Source organism: Trichosporon asahii, assembly GCF_000293215.1.
Source record: "Trichosporon asahii var. asahii CBS 2479 unplaced genomic scaffold scaffold00070, whole genome shotgun sequence".
Taxonomy (NCBI): Eukaryota; Fungi; Basidiomycota; class Tremellomycetes; order Trichosporonales; family Trichosporonaceae; genus Trichosporon; species Trichosporon asahii.
In genome coordinates this window covers 30,136-48,169 of record NW_014040855.1, presented here as the reverse complement: position 1 = coordinate 48,169, position 18,034 = coordinate 30,136, and the positions used below count along the sequence as shown (strand labels likewise).

At 61.1% G+C, this 18,034-nt stretch overlaps 5 protein-coding genes across 5 annotated transcripts; 1 reads left to right on the top strand and 4 right to left on the bottom strand.

Moving 5' to 3' along the window:
• Positions 1 to 1,943: 1,943 nt before the first annotated feature.
• A1Q1_03825 (replication control protein 1) lies at positions 1,944 to 4,573 on the bottom strand (the record flags this gene model as incomplete). Its single annotated transcript, XM_014322250.1, has 6 exons — positions 1,944 to 2,794; positions 2,851 to 3,025; positions 3,074 to 3,156; positions 3,210 to 3,932; positions 3,977 to 4,015; positions 4,060 to 4,573. The coding sequence occupies 6 exons, from the start codon at positions 4,571 to 4,573 to the stop codon at positions 1,944 to 1,946; spliced, it is 2,385 nt and encodes a 794-aa protein (XP_014177725.1).
• Positions 4,574 to 5,318: 745 nt separating this feature from the next.
• Positions 5,319 to 6,524, bottom strand: A1Q1_03824 (serine/threonine protein phosphatase 2A, catalytic subunit; the record flags this gene model as incomplete). Its single annotated transcript, XM_014322249.1, has 2 exons — positions 5,319 to 6,062; positions 6,432 to 6,524. The coding sequence occupies 2 exons, from the start codon at positions 6,522 to 6,524 to the stop codon at positions 5,319 to 5,321; spliced, it is 837 nt and encodes a 278-aa protein (XP_014177724.1).
• Positions 6,525 to 7,323: 799 nt separating this feature from the next.
• A1Q1_03823 (uncharacterized protein) lies at positions 7,324 to 11,903 on the bottom strand (the record flags this gene model as incomplete). The annotated part of the gene is made up of 3 exons (XM_014322248.1): positions 7,324 to 11,484; positions 11,522 to 11,631; positions 11,675 to 11,903. The coding sequence occupies 3 exons, from the start codon at positions 11,901 to 11,903 to the stop codon at positions 7,324 to 7,326; spliced, it is 4,500 nt and encodes a 1,499-aa protein (XP_014177723.1).
• Positions 11,904 to 12,838: 935 nt separating this feature from the next.
• On the top strand, positions 12,839 to 13,512 carry A1Q1_03822 (uncharacterized protein; the record flags this gene model as incomplete). The annotated part of the gene is made up of 3 exons (XM_014322247.1): positions 12,839 to 13,067; positions 13,204 to 13,460; positions 13,498 to 13,512. The coding sequence occupies 3 exons, from the start codon at positions 12,839 to 12,841 to the stop codon at positions 13,510 to 13,512; spliced, it is 501 nt and encodes a 166-aa protein (XP_014177722.1).
• A 187-nt stretch (positions 13,513 to 13,699) lies between these two features.
• On the bottom strand, positions 13,700 to 17,476 carry A1Q1_03821 (uncharacterized protein; the record flags this gene model as incomplete). Its single annotated transcript, XM_014322246.1, has 7 exons — positions 13,700 to 14,016; positions 14,064 to 14,416; positions 14,466 to 14,762; positions 14,995 to 15,180; positions 15,542 to 16,856; positions 16,900 to 17,064; positions 17,113 to 17,476. 7 exons carry the CDS (start codon positions 17,474 to 17,476, stop codon positions 13,700 to 13,702), a joined length of 2,997 nt encoding a protein of 998 aa, XP_014177721.1.
• Positions 17,477 to 18,034: the final 558 nt, after the last annotated feature.

Sequence of the window (18,034 nt, the reverse complement as noted above, 5' to 3'; positions counted from 1 at the left end):
TCCTCCCAGGATTAACCCAGGTTTCCACGAGGTTAGTCCTGACTTCTGCGACGCTTCGCTTGTGTCTTGCTATCTTGTGGTCTTGCTGTCGTGCTAAGGGCAAAGCAGGCCTAAGTGGGCTGCGGCGTGGTGTGGCCGCATCCTGTTGGAGCGGGTCAGCGTTATGCATGTACTTCCCGTCGCATCGAGATCGGCGGTCAGTGAGGCGCCACCGGGATGGAAGTGAACAAAGTTCATCACGCAGCGGGTTGGTATCGAGCGCGGCAAAACATGCACCGCTTGACGCACTTCGATCTGGTCGCGCTCTTGGTTGTCTCTTGGTTGCGTCTTGGTCTCTTGGTCTCATGGTTGCCGCAATTGTTGATGATTTCATAGAAGCAGCAAGGTTTCTCCCACCACGCCTCCGATCAGGAACCACCCAAGCAGCCACAAACGCCATCTCGTCCGTGCGTTGTTATTCTGATCGTTGTATTGAAAAGCGGGAGTGCACAACGAAAGCAAGGAATGGCGGTGAGGAACCGCATGACCGTGGAAAGAAGCTTTTGTCGACGTCCATGCGCCCACGAGGACAAGGAAGTACAAGGTCGAGGTATCGCGTCCGATGGAGGGGGAAGAAGCGGAACGAGTCGTGAATGAAAATAGGCACGCCGCAGAACAAAGTTTAACGGTGACACCGCCTCATGAAGAGCTGGGCTGAGCTGGACTCTAGACATGATGGTTTGCCGTACAATTGAAGTACACAATTGACGACGTGAAACGGTACAGAGGGCATGGGCTTTGATGCAGGGATCAAGAGAGCGTAAAAGACTAAACCTTATTGACGATTAAGCAGTGTCGCGCCCCAACCATCCAAGTCCATCCGAGTAGGAGTCATATGGAGCACGGCGGGCATGCAGCGATGGCCGTGCACCCCCAACCCTCTCGACCCTCTATCTCACGCATTACGCCTGATTACGATGTGGACGGACAGCGCAATAGGGCCAAGAGGACGGCACTACGGAAGACTTTCAGGACATGGGGCCGCGGGATGACGTCCTTCGTCCTGGTTTTTCGCTGGTGAGGCTCGACATGTCTGGTGAGATGGGAGGCGTGCCAGATGGGCCTGGCGGGAGATCTGGCGAACATGCCGACATCGTAGCAGTCGGCTAGACGTGGCGAATCTACGGCACTACGACAATACGGCAACCACACCTGACCAGCTTCACGGCATCGGCACCACGTCTTCTTATCCTGCGTGACATCTCCGCAGTCCCGTCGGCTCTCGGAGTTCGACACGCCCCCCATCGGCCCAGCCCAGCCCCGCCCAGCTCCGACTCCACTCTCCACTGCGGAGTGAGAGGGCGGTGCACTTCCGCTCCGCCGAACGCAGGACATTGGCAGCGCCTCTTCCCCCATGGATATCTGCGACATGAAACAAAGATGCAAGGGAGGCATAAGGGTTACAATGCGCGATGCATGTTACAGATTGACTGCTCGTTTCTATTTCTATGATGCTAAGCTGTGTGCGTGGAGCTGGAGCTCGCCACGAGCTGAGAGTGGGCTGCCGCCCGCGCCATCCTGCCAGGCTGTGGCTCGGAAAATCGCCATGGGGGCCAGAGGAGAGCAAAAGGTAAAGGAAAAGAAGAATGAGCATGGGACAGTGGACATAATGCGGTGAGCTTCGCTCGCGGCGAGCAGCAATGAGAGCGCGCAATTCAGCATTGTCGGGACCGCGAAGGCGAGCGGGCAAGCGGGCAGGGGAGAGCGGCATGAAGTCAATGTTCGATTATCGAGAAGTATCGCTGGCGGGGATGCGCGATGGGGCGCGAGCTGATTCAAGCTTTGCTCAGACGCTTGTCTTTCGCTCGAATGTGTGTGCTCGCTGAGCCCCACTGCATGGACGGGAAAACACGCTCGTTCAGCTTGCAGCTCGCTGCGCTCGCTGGCGCTCGCGTGTTCGCTGCTTAGACACCAGCCAACGCCCGGCGCCACCCCTCGCCCTCGTTCATGAGCACGCGCCCGACCTCTCCAATCTCCATGCCCAATGCCAACCTCCTGTCCTCCATGCTCCTGTAGTTGTCCGGTGCGGCCGTGAGGGCATGCGTCGCGACCAAACTGCTCCTGACCAGGCCCAATTCCGCGTCAGAGAGCAAGTCGTTGCTCTCGAGCAGGGCGCGGGTGAGGGCGTCGTGGTCCTGTCGCAAGGCCTTCCACGTGATCTCCGGCACGCCCTCGCGGCGCACGCACCGGACGAGCGCGGCCAAGAGCATCTTCTGCTGCACGCTGCAGGTCTTGAGATACATGGCCACAGGCGACGAGGACATGGCATTCAGCACCTGCACCATGTCGCGGGCTGTTACTGCTTTGCGCTCGCTCGTCGGCTTGCCCTTCGTTTTGGCCTTGGCGTCCTCGGTGCCGTCGCTCGTGCCCATGGCCACTTCGACGGCGCGGCGACACGCGTCCAGGACACGGCGCGCATCACCGTTCGTGCCCGCCATTTTCGTAGCTGCGAGCGTAATGGCGTCAGGAGTGAGGACCTTGTGTTCCTCCGTGCTCCGGGGGTGCGGGATGAGGCGAGACTGGACGATCTCGACGAGGGATGCACGGTCGTAGGGCTGGAACAGCAGAGTCTGGAGACCAAGACGTGACTTGATCTTGGCCGCGAGCTGCTGCGGCAGATCCATCCTGTTCGCGATCGCGATGACGAAGAGCTGGCTGTCGCGGAGAGTGGGCCAGTTGAAGAAGTTGTACACCACATCCTGCTTCGTCGTCAGCAGCTGGTCGAGCTCGTCCATGAGGACGACGCTGGGATTAGCTAACCGAACAGGCACGAAATAGCTTACAATGTGTGGCCGCGGGGACCGCGCACACCACCAATACCACCGGCACCCGTCTTGCGCCCAAAGTGCGCCTCGAGACCGCGGAGAGCAGTCTTCGCACTGCACCCCTGCTGGCCCGAGAGCGTCTCCCACAACACAGTGTAGGCGTGTTGCGGACTCGGGATCTTGAGTCCGTTGATCTCGACGTAGGAGAAGGGAGCGAGTTCCTGCTGTCAGCTTAATCCTCTGCGAACCGCTCAGCTCTCCACACTCACGCCATCCTCGGCCTTGCGCTTCAGCTCCTTCACGACCGCATGCACCGTTGCCGTCTTGCCAGTTCCGGGAACACCGGCAATGTCTGATATCAGCTTGCGTTCCCCAGCACTGAAAGCTGGTCACTTTGATACTCACACAAGCATCCACCACCGCCGCCCTCGATTCCCTCCTCGACGCGCGAGAGCACGTCGACAAACTCCTCCTCGCGACAGGGCAGAGACTCAGGCGTCGCGCCGACGTGCAGCAGGCGGAGGGCACGCTCGTAGGGGTCAGTCGGGAGCGTATCAATCTCGACTGTTGGGGGAAGGTGGCTCGCAGATGCTTTGGCGTGCGGCGCTCGGCGACGGCGGGTGGGCTCTTTGAGCTCTTCTGGGGCCTTCCGTTTTCTCTTGGCGGGTACGGTTGTCTTCCTCGGAGTCGCCTTGGTCGTGCGCCGCTTGCGCTTCGGCTTCTCCTCGTCTTCCTCCTCTTCCACGTCCATGGCCTCGTCCTCGTCGTCCTCAGAGCCAGAGCCTGCAGAGGCGACACTCCCCTCGTCCTCGGAGGAGGACGACTCGGGCTCCTTCTCGGCCACCTCGGCGAGGGCTACGTCCCATACGCCCTCGGCGCGACCACGTCCCTTCCACTCGTCAATGTCGACCTTGAAGACCTTGCCGCCGCGCGCGCCCATGTCGTAAGCTCGGTTACACCAGTAGACGCCTTTGCGGACGTAGCTCCACCCCTTCCATTTGGTCTGCCGCTCCTCGTCGGGGAACTGTTCCTTAAACACGGCCCGGGAGTAGATTGGCACAGTCTTGGTGAGTAAACTGAGGGGAAGGTCGGTCGTGACGGGACGTGTTGGAGAGGCTGCGAGAAGCACTTCGTTCTGATTATCAGTTACAAGCAAAGTCTAGCCAACTCACATCCTCCAAGTCGAGATTCCGCATCACACTGGGCAGATCCTGGCGACGGAAGAACCAGTGGATCCTCGCCATCATGCGCGTACCTCTGTCCTCGTCCTTATCCCCTTCCTCGTCCGATTCAGCAGGGACGGGCTCCTCCCACAATCCAACGAGAACGCCTACACCCTCCTTCCCACCCTCAACAGCAACCTGAACGCCATCCCCGATCGTAAACCGGGCCTCATCTCCTTTCTTCTTCTTCGTCGCCTTTCCTTTAGCCTTGCCCCTATCTTTGGGCGTGAGGTCGACCTCGAGTTTCTTCCCTTTCCCCTTCGTCGTTGGAGTGGGGGATCCGGCTCGGTTCGCAGGCTCGGATTCGGACTCGGAGGAGGATGATGAGGAAGACTCAGACGAGGAAGGGAGAGCCGTATCCGTCGACCGCTTGATTCTAGCAAACGACGTGTGGTACACTTTTCCGTCTCCTTCCTCGGAAGCGCCGGCGGGAGGGTGTGCTCGACCAGTGGAGAGCCATTTGTAGTCGTATTTCGCCTGCGTCCGCGTTCGTACCGATGTGGGCGTGAATAGCGCGCTACGCGCTGATCGTCTCGTCCCTACCATCGCGTCCTACTCCCTTCTCTGCTGTCTTCCCTGCTCGGAGAAGCTGGGTCGCTGCTGGCCGTAAGCTTGGTATGGGTGCTCGGTCCGCTGGGTGCAATGGTCGCTGGCTGATTGAGCTCGATCAAATGGGAGAGCGCAGACAACGGAACCAAGAGAGGTGTAGTGGGGCGAAGGCGAGGAAGGTAGTTTGTGCAAGGCTGAGAGGAGCTGAGTGTGTTGTTTTTGTTGTTGCTTGCGCCCAAGGCTGGTTCAGGGCAAAACGGACAACCTCCACTCAATCACACGCGACGCGAATGTCGACGCGAACTCATCTGCTCCCACCCTTCAGTCACGCAGTCGTTGTTCTGCTTGCAGCAACGTCGCTACTCTTACTGCTCAGTTGGGCGCCGGGGGTGCCATGAATGACTACATCTGTCTGCTAGGTATAATTTCTATTCAAACTTGGCTGACTTGTCGGCTTGCGCTGCGCTTCTCCATCATCGTCCTAACTACTACTACTACTACTAAACGTGCTTGAGTCTTGATCTTGGGGAGGTCTGAGAGTCTTAATTGATAGAAAATGAGAAAAACGTCTAACGAGCGGCACGAGGGCTGCTCAACTAGGAAATCGAAACAACGGTGCTCTAAAGTGCACCGGTGGGAGCAGGCTGGCCCGCGCCGCATCGTGATGCGGACTCGCCGCCTCGCTGCACTCGGCGTCGACGGGAACGACGGGCGCAGCCTCGCTTCACTCGGCTCGCGCCGCTTAGAGGAAGTAGTCCGGCGGCCTGCGCGAGACGAGGGGCTCGCCCGCACGCGGGGCGGGGTCGAACTGGAGGAACGTGTACTTGAGGGCGTCGTCGACCTCGAGAATGGCGGCCTGGTTTCCACACCTGTAGCAGTAGTTCGGGGCCGAGAAGATGGTGACGACATTGCGCTCCTGCGACCAGCTGAAGCCCTCCATGACAAGCTGGTGGGCACGGGCGACGAGCGTGAGGCCGTTGTTGTGGTTGAACGCCTCGGAAATGTCCTGTCCGAACGTGTATCCGGCACCACGGGGGGAGATACCCCAGCCACAGCGGTCATCGGGGTCAGACCAGAGCAGGTCGCACATCGGGCCCTCGTGGGGAACCTCCTGAATACGGTCGATGGAGCGGATGTGGTCGAGCGTGTCGATCGAGGGCGAGAGACCACCGTGCAGACAGAAGATCTGGTTGTCGATCAGAGCCGTCAGGGGCAGGTAGTCGAACAGGTCGGTGAAGAACTTCCACACGTTGGCGTTGCCGTACTTGCGGAGACACTCGTCGTAGAAGCCATACACCTGCGTGATCTGGCGAGACTCGTGGTTTCCACGGAGAATCGTGACACGGTCCCGGTACCGCAGCTTGAGCGCGACGAGGAGCGTCACCGTCTCGACGGAGTAGTATCCACGGTCGACGTAGTCGCCCATGAACAGGTAGTTGGTGTCGGGCGAGTTGCCACCGATGCGGAACAGCTCAGACAGGTCGTGCTGATGTCAGTTGTCAGAGCGACTTCAAAACTCACGAATTGACCGTGGATGTCACCGCAGACAGTCACAGGACACCTGACGGGCTGGACGTTCGACTCCTCCATGAGGACCTCGCGGGCCTAATGTCAGCAAAACTCTTCTCGAGCAGATGGAAGGGTGCGATCGGGAGATGACTAAGTCGGCTTCAAGCGTCACTCGGCGCTCGAACGCGCTTGTCCGTCATCACAAACACAGACAGAGCGTCACACGCATCACTCTCGCGATCTCTCACGGGAGCGGCTGGTTGAGGCTGGTCCCGTGCTCATTGTCCCTTCGCTGGTCCGCGCGACGGAAGAGTGTCCGCGGGGCTCTGTGCTCAAAGCAACCCACCTTGTCGCAGAGCTTCTTAACCTCAGTCTCGCTGAGGGGCTTGCACTGCATGAGCTGGGCAATCCAGCCGTCAACCTCGTCGTTGGAGGACATGATGGATGCGTTTATATTGGGTGTTGAGATGCAGGTACTGTTGTGATTGATTGTTGGTGCGGGGGTGTTGGGGCTTAAGGTATGAGCGCGCGGGGGCGAAAGAGAAGCTGTGATGAAGATTTGTTTTGGGCGGGAAAGGGGGGCGGGTCTCTAACGGCGCTGCTGGCGGACAGCAGCGGATCTAAGCGCGTCGAGAAGGTGGGAAGAGGTGCAAGTGGCCGGGGGAGATGGGCCGGGTCGATGGAGAAGAAGAAGACGCTGTGTGCTCGCTCAACCGCGTCTGACACCATCGTGGCCACAGCGTCCTCCCCGGCTTGCACCCCAATTTGATCCCGCTCCTCCTCCTCGACCAAGCCTCATCCGTCAGACCAAAGACAGAGATCGACGACGGAACCAAATTTCACGACTCGACCTGACACAGAATTCGGCCATTCGCCGTGTGTGGCACAGCGCGCACAGTGAGTGTATGACGACATCTCCGCTTGGGCGGGCTTCAAGCATGTCATTGTTGTTGCATGATAACTATCTCTACATCGGTGCATGGTGCATGTCAAGTCAGGACAACCCTCGCTATGGTGACAATGGCATGGCAGTGGCAGGTGTAATTCAGATGCAATATACGATCAACGGTCAAACGGTCACAAACTCTCTTCTTCTATTTCACAAATTCAATGGGGGGTGCTTAATACCCAGCCGCCCAGTACTGCGGGTAGTAGTACCCGCTCTGCTGGAGGGGGTAGTAGGCTTGCTGAGGCGGTCTGTACGGGTAGTACGGCGTTCGTGCGGCGGGATGCGAGTACTAGTCGCTCGTCGACTGCGCGGCCGGGGCAGGCGCCTGAGGCTGGGCTGGAGCCGCAGCGGGCGCAGCAGGGGCCGGCGCCGGAGCGGCAGCAGGCTGGGACTCGCCAGTGTTAGCCGAGGAGCCCTCCTTAGGCTCGTTCGACTGCTCCGCCTGGCCGGCTGGACCAGCATGTCCTCCACGGGCGCCTCCGCGTCCGCCACGGTGACCGCCGCGGCCTCCTCTAAAGTTGCCACGGGGAGCGCCATTGTGCAGCTGGGCTCCACCTCGGGGCGCACCCTGGTGGGCGCCACGGCCACCACCCCGTCCTCCACGGAAGGGCGGTCCGCCGCGTCCGGCACCGGGCTGACCAGGCTGGGCGTGGAGACTGTTCTGGTGGCCGCCACGTCCCCGGTGTCCACCTCTTCCTCGTCCCGGAACAGGTCCACCCTGCTGCACTTGCGGCTGTTGGGGCGGAGGCTGCTGGGCGAAGAGAGGCGGCTGAGGGTGGGCCGTCGCGTGCTCCTGCGCGAAGGCGGCGTGGTTGAAGCTGCCTCCGCCTGAGAGACGACGCGCGGCGACCTTGGGTGAGACGGGCTTCACGTGCTTGATGGGAGCAGGGTGCTGGCGAGGCTGAGGGTGCGCCTTGCCGCCGTTGCCCAGCAGTGTGGCCTGGAGACGGTTCTGTTGCGACTGAGCAGCGAGAGCAGCCTCGGATGGCTTCTGGCCCTTGGCGGCAGCGCCATACTTGAGCTCGCCGACGGGAGGAGCAATGCTGTGCTTAGGATTCTTGGCGATCTTGACCGGGTTATGCGCGGCCGCAGTCGAGGGCTGATAGTTCTTAGGCGCAACAACGGGGCGCGGGCCGAGCTGAGGCTTGAACTCGGCCTGCTGGCCGACAGCCCTCGGGGCCGTGTTAGACGAGACCTGGAGCTGAGGGCGGGTCAGGTTGAGCACAGCCGTGAACGGCACGGTCGAGCCACGGTACTCGGCGCAGCGTCCGCCAAGCGTCTCGCCGCCCATGAAGGGCACGTCCCAGACGACGTCGATGTCGCGAGTGTTAATGCCGACAACGACTCCCTTCATGGCGAGGGGCACACCACCGGCGGCACGGTCCTGGGCCATCGTGACACGGTCTCCAAGACAGAACTGCTGTCCCTGGAGACGGTACTGCGAGTGCTCGGGCTTGAAGACAGCCTGGCGGGGGATGCCCTTTACGAGGGCACGCTTGATGGTCTCGCGCGACTTCTGCTGGCGGAAAAGATCCTCAACGTGCTGGATCTGCTGCACGGCCTCCTTCTCGAGCTGCTCTGAGAAGAGGCTGACAGGGTCGAGGTCAGTGAGGCCCTCGGTCTTGAGCCACTTGTGCATAGCACGAACAACCTCGATGGGGTTCTCGGCCGACGGCGCAAGCTCCTGGGCGGTGACCATATCACCGCTTCGGTTGTCGAGGTGGCGGAACGGCTCGGGGAACGCCTCCTTGTAGCGCTTGAGAATGTCAAACGTCTTCTCCGAGAACTCCCATCCGCGGTCGTTCTTGCGCGAGTAACCGAGGACCTTGAGGCCCTTGGACTCGAACTTGAGCGCAAGACCGATGTTCGTCTTCTGGTTGCCGTTGAGCGACACCATGAGCGTCGAGGTGATGCGCGAGAGCGCCAGCGATGAGATGCCGAGGCGACGGGCGAGGACATGAGAGGGGTAGTAGTGCGAGCTCGGGCGTTGGAGAACGATGCTAGTGAACTGAACGTTCTCGCGCTGCTCGTTGGGGAAGAACGCAATCTCAATGTTGAGCGCGTCCTCGGTCGTGTCGATGACCTGGGCAGCGACACCGTACGCCATGGCGCCGAGGAAGATGACCTTGGTGCCCTTGGGGAATTCCTCGGCGATGGGCGGCGCAGGCTGCTCAGTGTAGCGCTCGTCCTCAACGGCGATGCGGTCGACAGCCATCTGGCGCGCCTGCAGGATCTCCTTGTCGGCACCCTCGTAGTCCTTGACGAAGGCACCAGTGTCGAGGTGCTTCAGGCCCTTCAGGGGCCTAATGTGAAGCACGACATCGACGCTGCCGGTGATGACACCGTACCTCTTGGAGTAGTGGTGCTCAATCTTGTCCGCCTCCTTGCGCCACTTGACGGCACCGAAGCCGTCGTGGTGCTTCGAGACGATGTTCATCTTGCGACCAGACGCCTGCAGGTGGTACTTGCAGCTGTCGTCCGAGACGGCGGCAATGATACCCTCGTGCAGGTACGGCCACGAGTGGAACGTCTTCTGGCCGAGGAGCTTCTTCGCAATCTCGGCCGTCGAGTCCGTGTCGGGCTTCACGCGCATAGTGACGACCATGGACTGGTTCTTGCTGTCGGTCTGGAACACATTGACGTGGTGGTAGCCGAGGGAGCCCTGGTGCGGCAGCGTGTCCATCGACGGGAAGCCGGCAAGGAGCTCGCCTCCGAGGCGCACTCCCTCAAGCAGACCGTTGATAAGGTCAACGCCATCGCCGATCGCGGGGAGCGTGAACGGCTCAGCCTTGCACTGGCACGCGACGAGGTCGGGGAAGAAGCCCGGCAGCGACGAGGGGTAATTCGTCAGCTGGGTGTCGTCGTGCGTGAACTGGGTGGCCGGAGTGTCGACACGGTTGCGACCCTTCTCCTCGGGCGTCAGACGCTGCTCGCGCTGGGCCATAGTGCGGAGAAGACGGTCCTCATTAATGAACGGAATCTTCACGACAGCCTCCCAGTCCTGCTTCTTGCCGTTCATGTCGAGGTCGAAAATCTTCGGGTAGAAGTCAATAATCGGGGATGTGTCCTCATACATGAGGTCACGGTAGGCTTGCGGGACGTGCTCCTGAGAGTCGGCCGGCAGCACTCCCATGAGCTGCTGGAAGGGCAGGAATGGCTTGCCGATGTCGAAGTCAAACTTGAAGCTGGCAATGTCCTTCAGGTCCGAGATCATGGGCGCATAGTGGTAGTTGTAGAACCAACCCCAGGCCGGAACACCCTTGTAGTAGTAGTAGAGAATCCACTGGAGGCCCTCGATGTAGCGGTACACGATGGGGTGGAGCTCCTCCTTGTTGTCCCAGTTGATGTCAAGCTTCTCCTTGTAGTACTTCTTCTTGGTCTCCACGAGCTTCTCATTGAGCTTGTCCTCATACGAGGTCTCAAAGTCCTCGATGTCGTTGTCGACGACCTTGGCCTTGTCGTACTTGTTGAAGACGCGGGCGATGGCGGCCTGGCTCTCGAGGTCCTCCTCGGACTCCCATTCGCCCTCGCTCTCCTCGGCGTCCTCTCCGTCCTCCTGACCCTCGGTCTTCTCGGTCTTCTCCGGTCTGTCGTCGGCCGGATCAACGTTGAAGCCGAGGACGATCAGCGGCTGTCCGTACGAGTCCTCCTCATCCCAGGTGCACCGGAGATTGAGGTTGTCCGCGAGCTCCTGCACAAATTTGCGGTCGCGCTCAGGGAGCGTGTTGACAATCTCGAGGCGGTCCTTCGAGCTCGGGCGGGACTGGTACTTCGTGACAAAAGTCTGGATCTGCTTGAGAATTTTCGCCTGGTCCTTGGTGATGATGAGCTTGCCCTTCTTCTTGGCCTTCTCCAGGGCGGCGATTTCCTTTTCCCGGCTGCCCTTGAACCAGTTGGCGTCCATGTACTCCTCCTCGAAGCGCTGCTTCTCGTATTCGGACAGCTTGTCGAGCAGGAGCTGCAGGCGCGGGAGCGAGATGGTACCCTTGTCATTCAGGTAGCCACCAGCCTGGGGCAGGATCTCCTTGTAGATCTTCCAAATCGTCTCGAGCGCACCCTCGTTGATGTGCAGGCCCGGCAGATGCGGCAGGAAGTCATTTCCGACGAAGAAGCCCATGAGGATCCAATCGTCGATAATGCGCTCGAGGTCGTACTCGAACGAGATGGACTCCGCAACCGACTGGAACTCCATGTCTAGATATTCACGCAGCAGCGACAGGTGCAGCAGGAACATGTTCGAGTTGGCGAGCGAGACGTTCTTCTTCGCCTTGCGGCCGAACGTGACCTCCTCACGGAGCAGACTGAAGTGCGGGTCGTGGCTGATGAGACCGAGCATGACCAGGTCGGCATCGAGACCGTAGAGACAGTGGCGGGTGTTGGGGTTGTAACCGGGCTGAGCCTTCGTTTTACGGATGAAGTCCATAATCTTGTGCTCTCCTTCTCCCGGGACCTGGGCGTCAGCTACACCTAGGGATCGAGCAGCTCACCTCATGACCGCTGAGGATGACCTTGACGCCGCGCCACTCGGCGTCCTCAGAGATGCGCTTGCGAACGTAGTACTTGAGGTGCTCGGACAACCTGGCCATGAAAGGTGTTCCTGTCCGTTAGCTGACGCTGTGAATTTAGCAGCTGAAACTCACCAGGAGTGATACAGTTGGAGTCGAAAGCCTTCTCCTCCGGGAGCGTTTCTCCCTTGCGGAGAGCCTCCTCGCGCTTCTCGCGGGCGTCGCGGGCGGTACGGAAACGACGAGAGCGCTGTTGGTTCATCTTGGCACGAGGCGCGACACCATCGATGGCCATGAAGAACACCTTGCGAGGCTTGATCTTCGTGAACAAAAAGTCGATGTACGCGAAGATGGCGAGGATCATCTGTTCCTCGGTGATACGGAAGTGCGGGTCATCTTCAGATGACGGAGGGTGAGAGCAGTTGTGGATGATACCGTTCTGTGGTCAGTCGTTGCGGGTGCTGGTGGCGCACCATATCCAGGCTGCTGTTAGCTGTGGACCTCCAACGATGAGCTCACTAGAGGTTATCAAACACCGGGATCGAGTTAGGTGTGATCAGCTGCGAGGTAAGAGGATACCTCTCAGAGATCCATCGGAAGAACTGCGCGTCAGGTCGTGATCGAGGTGCGCATCATGCGCGGTGCTGATGGCTGATGCGAGGCAGCACATACTTTGGGGACACCTGTCTGTCAGTTACCGACCCCGATCCTAACTCACCCATCGTGGACAGAAAGCTACACTAGGAGTACAAACACGAGTCGAAAATTGATGACTGTCGCGTCTTTGCGCTGATAGTAAGGGATGAAGTGGATTGCGGGATCCAGCCGCGAATAGACGGGGGCTCTTTGCGTTCTTGCCTGCGAAGGGTATGAGTTGTGTGTGATGTGGGGTATCGAGCTCGCTTGTGAGCGTTGAGCCGAGTACAGAGGTATGCCTGCGATGCAGGCTGTAAGAAGATGTGTGTAGAGTCAAGAGGGAGTGCGGGGGATGGTGCGCTGTTACATGGAGAACGCAGGATCAAGCTCTGCCAGGCGGTAGTCTCTGGCAGGATCCGCGCGCGTCGAGTCATTGCCCTGGCTGGCGACCCGCCAATTGATAGGCGGCGGCGGCCATAGGCGTGGAGAAGACATCACGTGGCGATTATCATTTTGCTTCCGCTCTCGGCTCTGGCTCTAGGCTGGGTCCGGTGGAGGTCTCAAAGATCGGAGTAGAGCTCGGCCCGGCCGTTCTGGCTCGGAGGTGGAGGGAAGACAGGAAAGTTGGCATCGCGCTGCCTCTTGTCAACAACTTCCAATACCATGTCCGCAACCGAGGCTGGCAACTCTGCCGACGCTGGTAGCTCATCACAGTCGACCCCGAACGAGGTCCCCGCTGGCTTTGAGCGGTGGCGCCAGTCCCTCGCCCGCTTCACCGGCATGGGCCTCAGCGACGAGGAACGGGCAGAGCGCGCAAAGTACGACGAGCAGGTCAAGCTCGCCACGGACTGGGACCGGTGCGAAAAGTGGAAGTCGGAGCTCATGACGAGGAGTGAGTATGGCTCTGTGCGGCTCCGCGCCAGCAGATCCGTCAGCAGAGCGTCCTCGAACGCCCGTCCTCCGATAATCTCGATGGACGAGGTGACCGGGGAAAACAACAAAGAGTCCGGATCGCTAACAACTCTAAGGCCCCATGATCATCTTCATGCTGAAGCAACTTCGGTTGGCGGGATGCGAGTTCCCGGCGTCGGCGATGCAGTGCCACCCGTGTGACGAGACGCGTGTCGGTGGTTTCTCTCCAGAGCACGGTATCCTCATGTGCCAGAACCGGTTCATGAACAAGAAGCACATGGAGGACACACTCGCCCACGAGATGATCCACGCGTTCGACCACTGCCGCTTTAAGGTCGACTGGAGCAACCTCCGGCACCATGCTTGCTCAGAGGTGAGTCTATTTTTGCATTGTCCGTGGGGTATATTAGTCTACAGATGTGTGATCGCTACAAATCTATGGTGTTGTTACACTACTATACAGTTGTTGTTACACACCTACTCTTACCCTCCCTACTCCTTCCTTCTCTACTCCTTGCGTCTCCTCTCCCCCTCCTCTCTCTCTTTCCGCTCTCCTCCTCTCTCCTCTTCCCCGACGACCGTCGCTGACCCCAGATCCGCGCCGCCAATCTCTCAGGAGACTGCAGGTGGGGCCGTGAGATCGAGCGCGGACGCTGGTCCTTCTCGAAGCAGCACCAGGCGTGCGTGAAGCGCCGCGCCGTGCTGTCCGTGATGCAGCACCCGTTGTGCGACGGACAAGAGGCCGCCGAAAAGGCCGTCAACGAGGTCTGGGAGTCGTGTTTCCGCGACACTAGGCCGTTCGATGAGGTGAGTGCGCGCCGAGGAAGGCACGAAGGGCCGATCGAGGGTTGGCGGTTGGTCGTTGGTGGACCGGTTGAAGGGTCCCGGTAATTGGTGAACCAGCGATGTGGTTCGAGTGGCGGTTTGGTCTGCAGTGTAAGCTGACGTGCAGATCTACTAGACCTAGAAGACTTACATGTATCACTACCATTCCCACGAAGTGGAGGAGGACGTCTCGCGGAGGCGTGGGTCCCGATAGGGAGCCAAGTCGCCTCGTCCCTCCTCCAATGATTGGACGGCGGTCCATTCGTCGTATGGGTTGGGGAGGACCGCCGTCTCTTGATCGCCTCTTGGACGCCTTCTCGTTGTCGGCCCGTTGGGAAGATAGGAGCTGAAAAGGCGAGGGCGATGAGGAGGAGGACGTCTCGCGGAGGCGTGGGTCCCGTTGGGGAGCCAGGCACCTCGTCCCTCCTCCATTTGGACGGCGGTCCATCGTTGTGAAGTTTGAGAGGACCGCCGTCTCGATAGTCGACGAGGCGGAGGAGAACACTGCATGCTGTTGCATGGAGATGTGAGTCCCGTTGGGGAGTCAAAGCACCTCGGTTCCTCCTCCAAAACAATTCCGCTGCGGCTGGGTGTGCCCATGGCTGCTGTGATGAACGCTGGCGGAGTGTTGGGTCGACAGTTCGCTGTCGATTGACGATGGACGATGGAGGTTGTAATGATTGTGGCGGCAGTCCAACTCAGAGGGAGGGTCCTTCCCTCAGTCTGTGTCGGAGGTCGCGCCGCGCGAGTCACGCCGAGGTCCTTCCTCGTGTGCTCGCAGTCGGCGGGACTGGTGGTCTCCTGAGGCCGGTAATCCGGGAGCCAGGAGCCAGTGCCCTTTGCGGGAGGCCTGCTGCATCACGCCCATGTGGGTCGAGTGCAGACGAGGGCCGGGTTGTTCACCGCGTGTGTCGTACGTGGAGGTCGAGCAGAGGCGGGTCGTGCGAGTGCGCCTCGCTGGCAGGACTTCCTCGAGTAGGGCAGACGCCGTGTCTCCGAGTGCTCGAGGGGTCAAGTGCCGAGCGAGGGCCGGACAGAGCAGCACTGATGACGAGTACTGACGTGCTGATTCCAGAACGTACTGATCTCGGCGTTGCTTGTCCGGGTGATCTGGGTCGCTTCGGCGGGGTATGTCGTGTCCGAAGACGGGTATGAGCCCGTGCGTGGGCGAGCCGAAATGGCGTACGGCGTGGACCTTGGGTCCAGAGGCCGCAGCCGCGTCCGCGCCTCTCGCCGCGATCCGTGCCGGTTCTGCATCCAGGTCATGACTTCAGCGCAGGCTTGTAGCAGACACGGTCTGTCGACCGCGCTGGTTCTGCGTCCAAAGTGCAAGCCACTGGTGCAGGCTTGTAGCGGCGACGGAGCGCATTGAGGAGGGCTCGGACGGATGAAAAGTGCCGCTCGCATCGGGCCGTGCTGGTTCTGCCTACCGTGGAGGGGGCAGGCTTGTGGCAGCCACGGCCGCTTTGAGGGCGCCGGCGAACCGGTAAGAATGTCGCAAGCGCGAGTCGAGGTGACCGAGGCAGCCGAGGAGCCGAGACGAGCGAGAGAAGCCAGGGCGAGCGAGACCGAGGTGCCGAGGGAGCGAGTGACCATGACGAGCGACGAGCGGCGCACCGAACTACCTACCACCTGGAACGGGGGTAGGAGTTGATGGCCTCGACCGCGGCGATGAGGGCGCGGCGTGCGGCCTGCGCCCTGTCGTCACGGACGCGGATCCAGTCGAGCGAGCCCGGCTCGTGCCTCACGGCGACGAGCGCGAGACGGTTGAGGCGCTCGATGTGCTCGTGCGCGGCGTCGCGCCCCGCGCTGAGACGCAGGAGCACGTCGACCGCATAAGCGTGCTCGTCGCGGGCGGTGTCGAACCTGCGGCGCTCGGGGTGCCGGGCCTCGAAGTCGGCGCGGAAGCCTGCCAGGTTGATCGGGCGCCCGGCGTTGAGACGCTCGGTGACCCACTGCTCCCTCTCCTCGAACTCGATCTCCGCCACGTCGTGCATCCTGGAGCGGATCCAGAGGTCGCTCGCTGCATCGCCGCGTGCCTGTGCCTCCTCCTCCCACGACTCGACCTCGGCGTCGAACGTGCGGAGCGTCACGGTTGCCGCGGGGGCGTAACCGATCGGCTCCGACTCGAGCGTCAAGGGCTCTTCCTCTCGCGCGACGGGGTTGGCGATCCGCAGGCGCTTGGCATGCGGGCTCGCCCCGTCGTCCTCCTCATCCACGCGCTCGCGCTTGAGGCTGCCGGAAGGGGCCGGCGAAGGGGAGGGAGGCTGCCAGGACGCGCTCCTGTACGAACGGCCCGAGGCAGCGTCGCCGCTGGAACCCTCGGAGCCGCTGCCGTCCTCGTCCTCGTCGTTCTCCTCCTTGTCCTCCTCCTCCTCCTCCTCCTCCTCGGAGCTCTCCTCCTCAGAGCTCTCCCCTTCTTCTTCCTCCTCCTCCTCCCCCTCCTCCTCCTTCGGCTCCTCGACGGCGTCCGAGCCCTCGTCACAGGACCAGTACTCGGACTCGCCCGAGGCCTCTTCCTCGCTCAACTCGCGAAGCGAGTCCTCGACCTCGTCCACGGAGGCCGGGTTGTCGGCGGGCTGAGCAGCCGCACCGGCGAGCGCAGTAAGGATCTGCGCGGCGTGGGCGGTGGTGGGCGAGGGCGAGGCGAAGCGGGGGCGAGAGGCGGAGCGGTCGGGAGAGGCGGAGCGGTCGTAAGGCGACGCGGAGCGCCTCCCCGACCCGCTGGGGCCAGGGGTGGCGTTCCGCGACGCGGCGCGCTGACGAGCGCGATACGCCTCGTACCCCGGGTATCCGGGACGAGGGTGTGAGCGGCGCTCGTCGTCGTCGCGGTCGTCGTAGCGGTACTCGACCCAGTGCCAAGTACCGCGCATCGGGCCGATGGAGCCGTCGTGCTGACCCCGTACGTGGGAGACGGGGTTGGGGGAGTTGCGGGCCGAGCCATCTGAAAAAGGCGTCAGTTTGGCGTCCGTGTCAACCCAACTTACAGCTCGACTCGCCCTTGTTGGAGTCCTCCGAAGAGGACGAGGCGGGCTTGGGTGCGTCGCCGGCTGTTCTCAGCACTAATCCGAGGATGGACTTACCAGAACCGCCGGTCGACTTGCCCTTGCCCTTGTTCGAGCCCTTGCGGGTCTCGGCCTTGGACTCGGAGTCTGCCTCGCGGTCTGCGTGTCAGTTTCGAAGTGAGCCGATCAACTCACCAGACTCCTCGTCGTGGACCTCCGACGAGGCGGGGGTGGGGACCTCGGCGTCGGGCTCCGGCGAAGTGCCTGATGCGTTAGCTTGACCGAAGCAGTGGAATAAGCTTACCAGAACCCTCTGTCTCGGCGGCGGAGGGGGAAGCGGGAGACGTGGGAGGCGCAGGGGGGTTGACGGCGACGCCAGACCCGGTCCTGGCCTCATAGACGATGCTGGCGACATCGCCATGCTCGCCGTGGGTGACTGGATGTCAGCAATGCCTAGAGGTTGGGACTCACTGGTCACCTTGCCCTTCGAGCGCGTGACGCGCTCGTAAGGGTTGAAGGTGGGGGGAGGGTAGGGAGGGTTGGTGGGAGCGGGGGGCATGATGCCGGAGTTGAAGTTGTTGCTGATGTTGAGGGTTGGAGGTAGGTAGTGATGCTAGTCGTCTGGGACGAGTAGAAGAACAAGTCGATGTGAATCGATGATGGAGAAGAAGACGAGGATAGCCAACGAGGACGTTTATTTAGTCTCGGCGTTGGGGGCACGATATGCTCGCCGCGCGAGGTGCGCGACGTGCGTGCCAAGGCTCGGAGGACGTGTGCTGTGCACGAGTGTGCGACAACGGCGCGAGGAGAGCGCGAGAGGAGCGCGAAGTGCTCACCGCATTGGGGAAGTGACAGGTCCAAGGAGGTATGTAGGTGTGTAGCTGCGGAGCCGGCGGCCTGGAGGAGCATCGAGGAGGAAGGCGGGGGAGGAGAGGTTCGGCGATGACTGAGTCGAGGAGGGGCTGGTCGTGTGTGCCAACGGTCTCGCACTCTCGCCTCTCGTGCGAGAGTGCCCAACTGAGGAATCTGAGTGTATGTCGGACGACGTCCTTGGCTCGGCGGTGGAGAGCGGGCTGGCAAGATGGGCTCTTCCTTGCACCCTTAACTACTGCTGGGG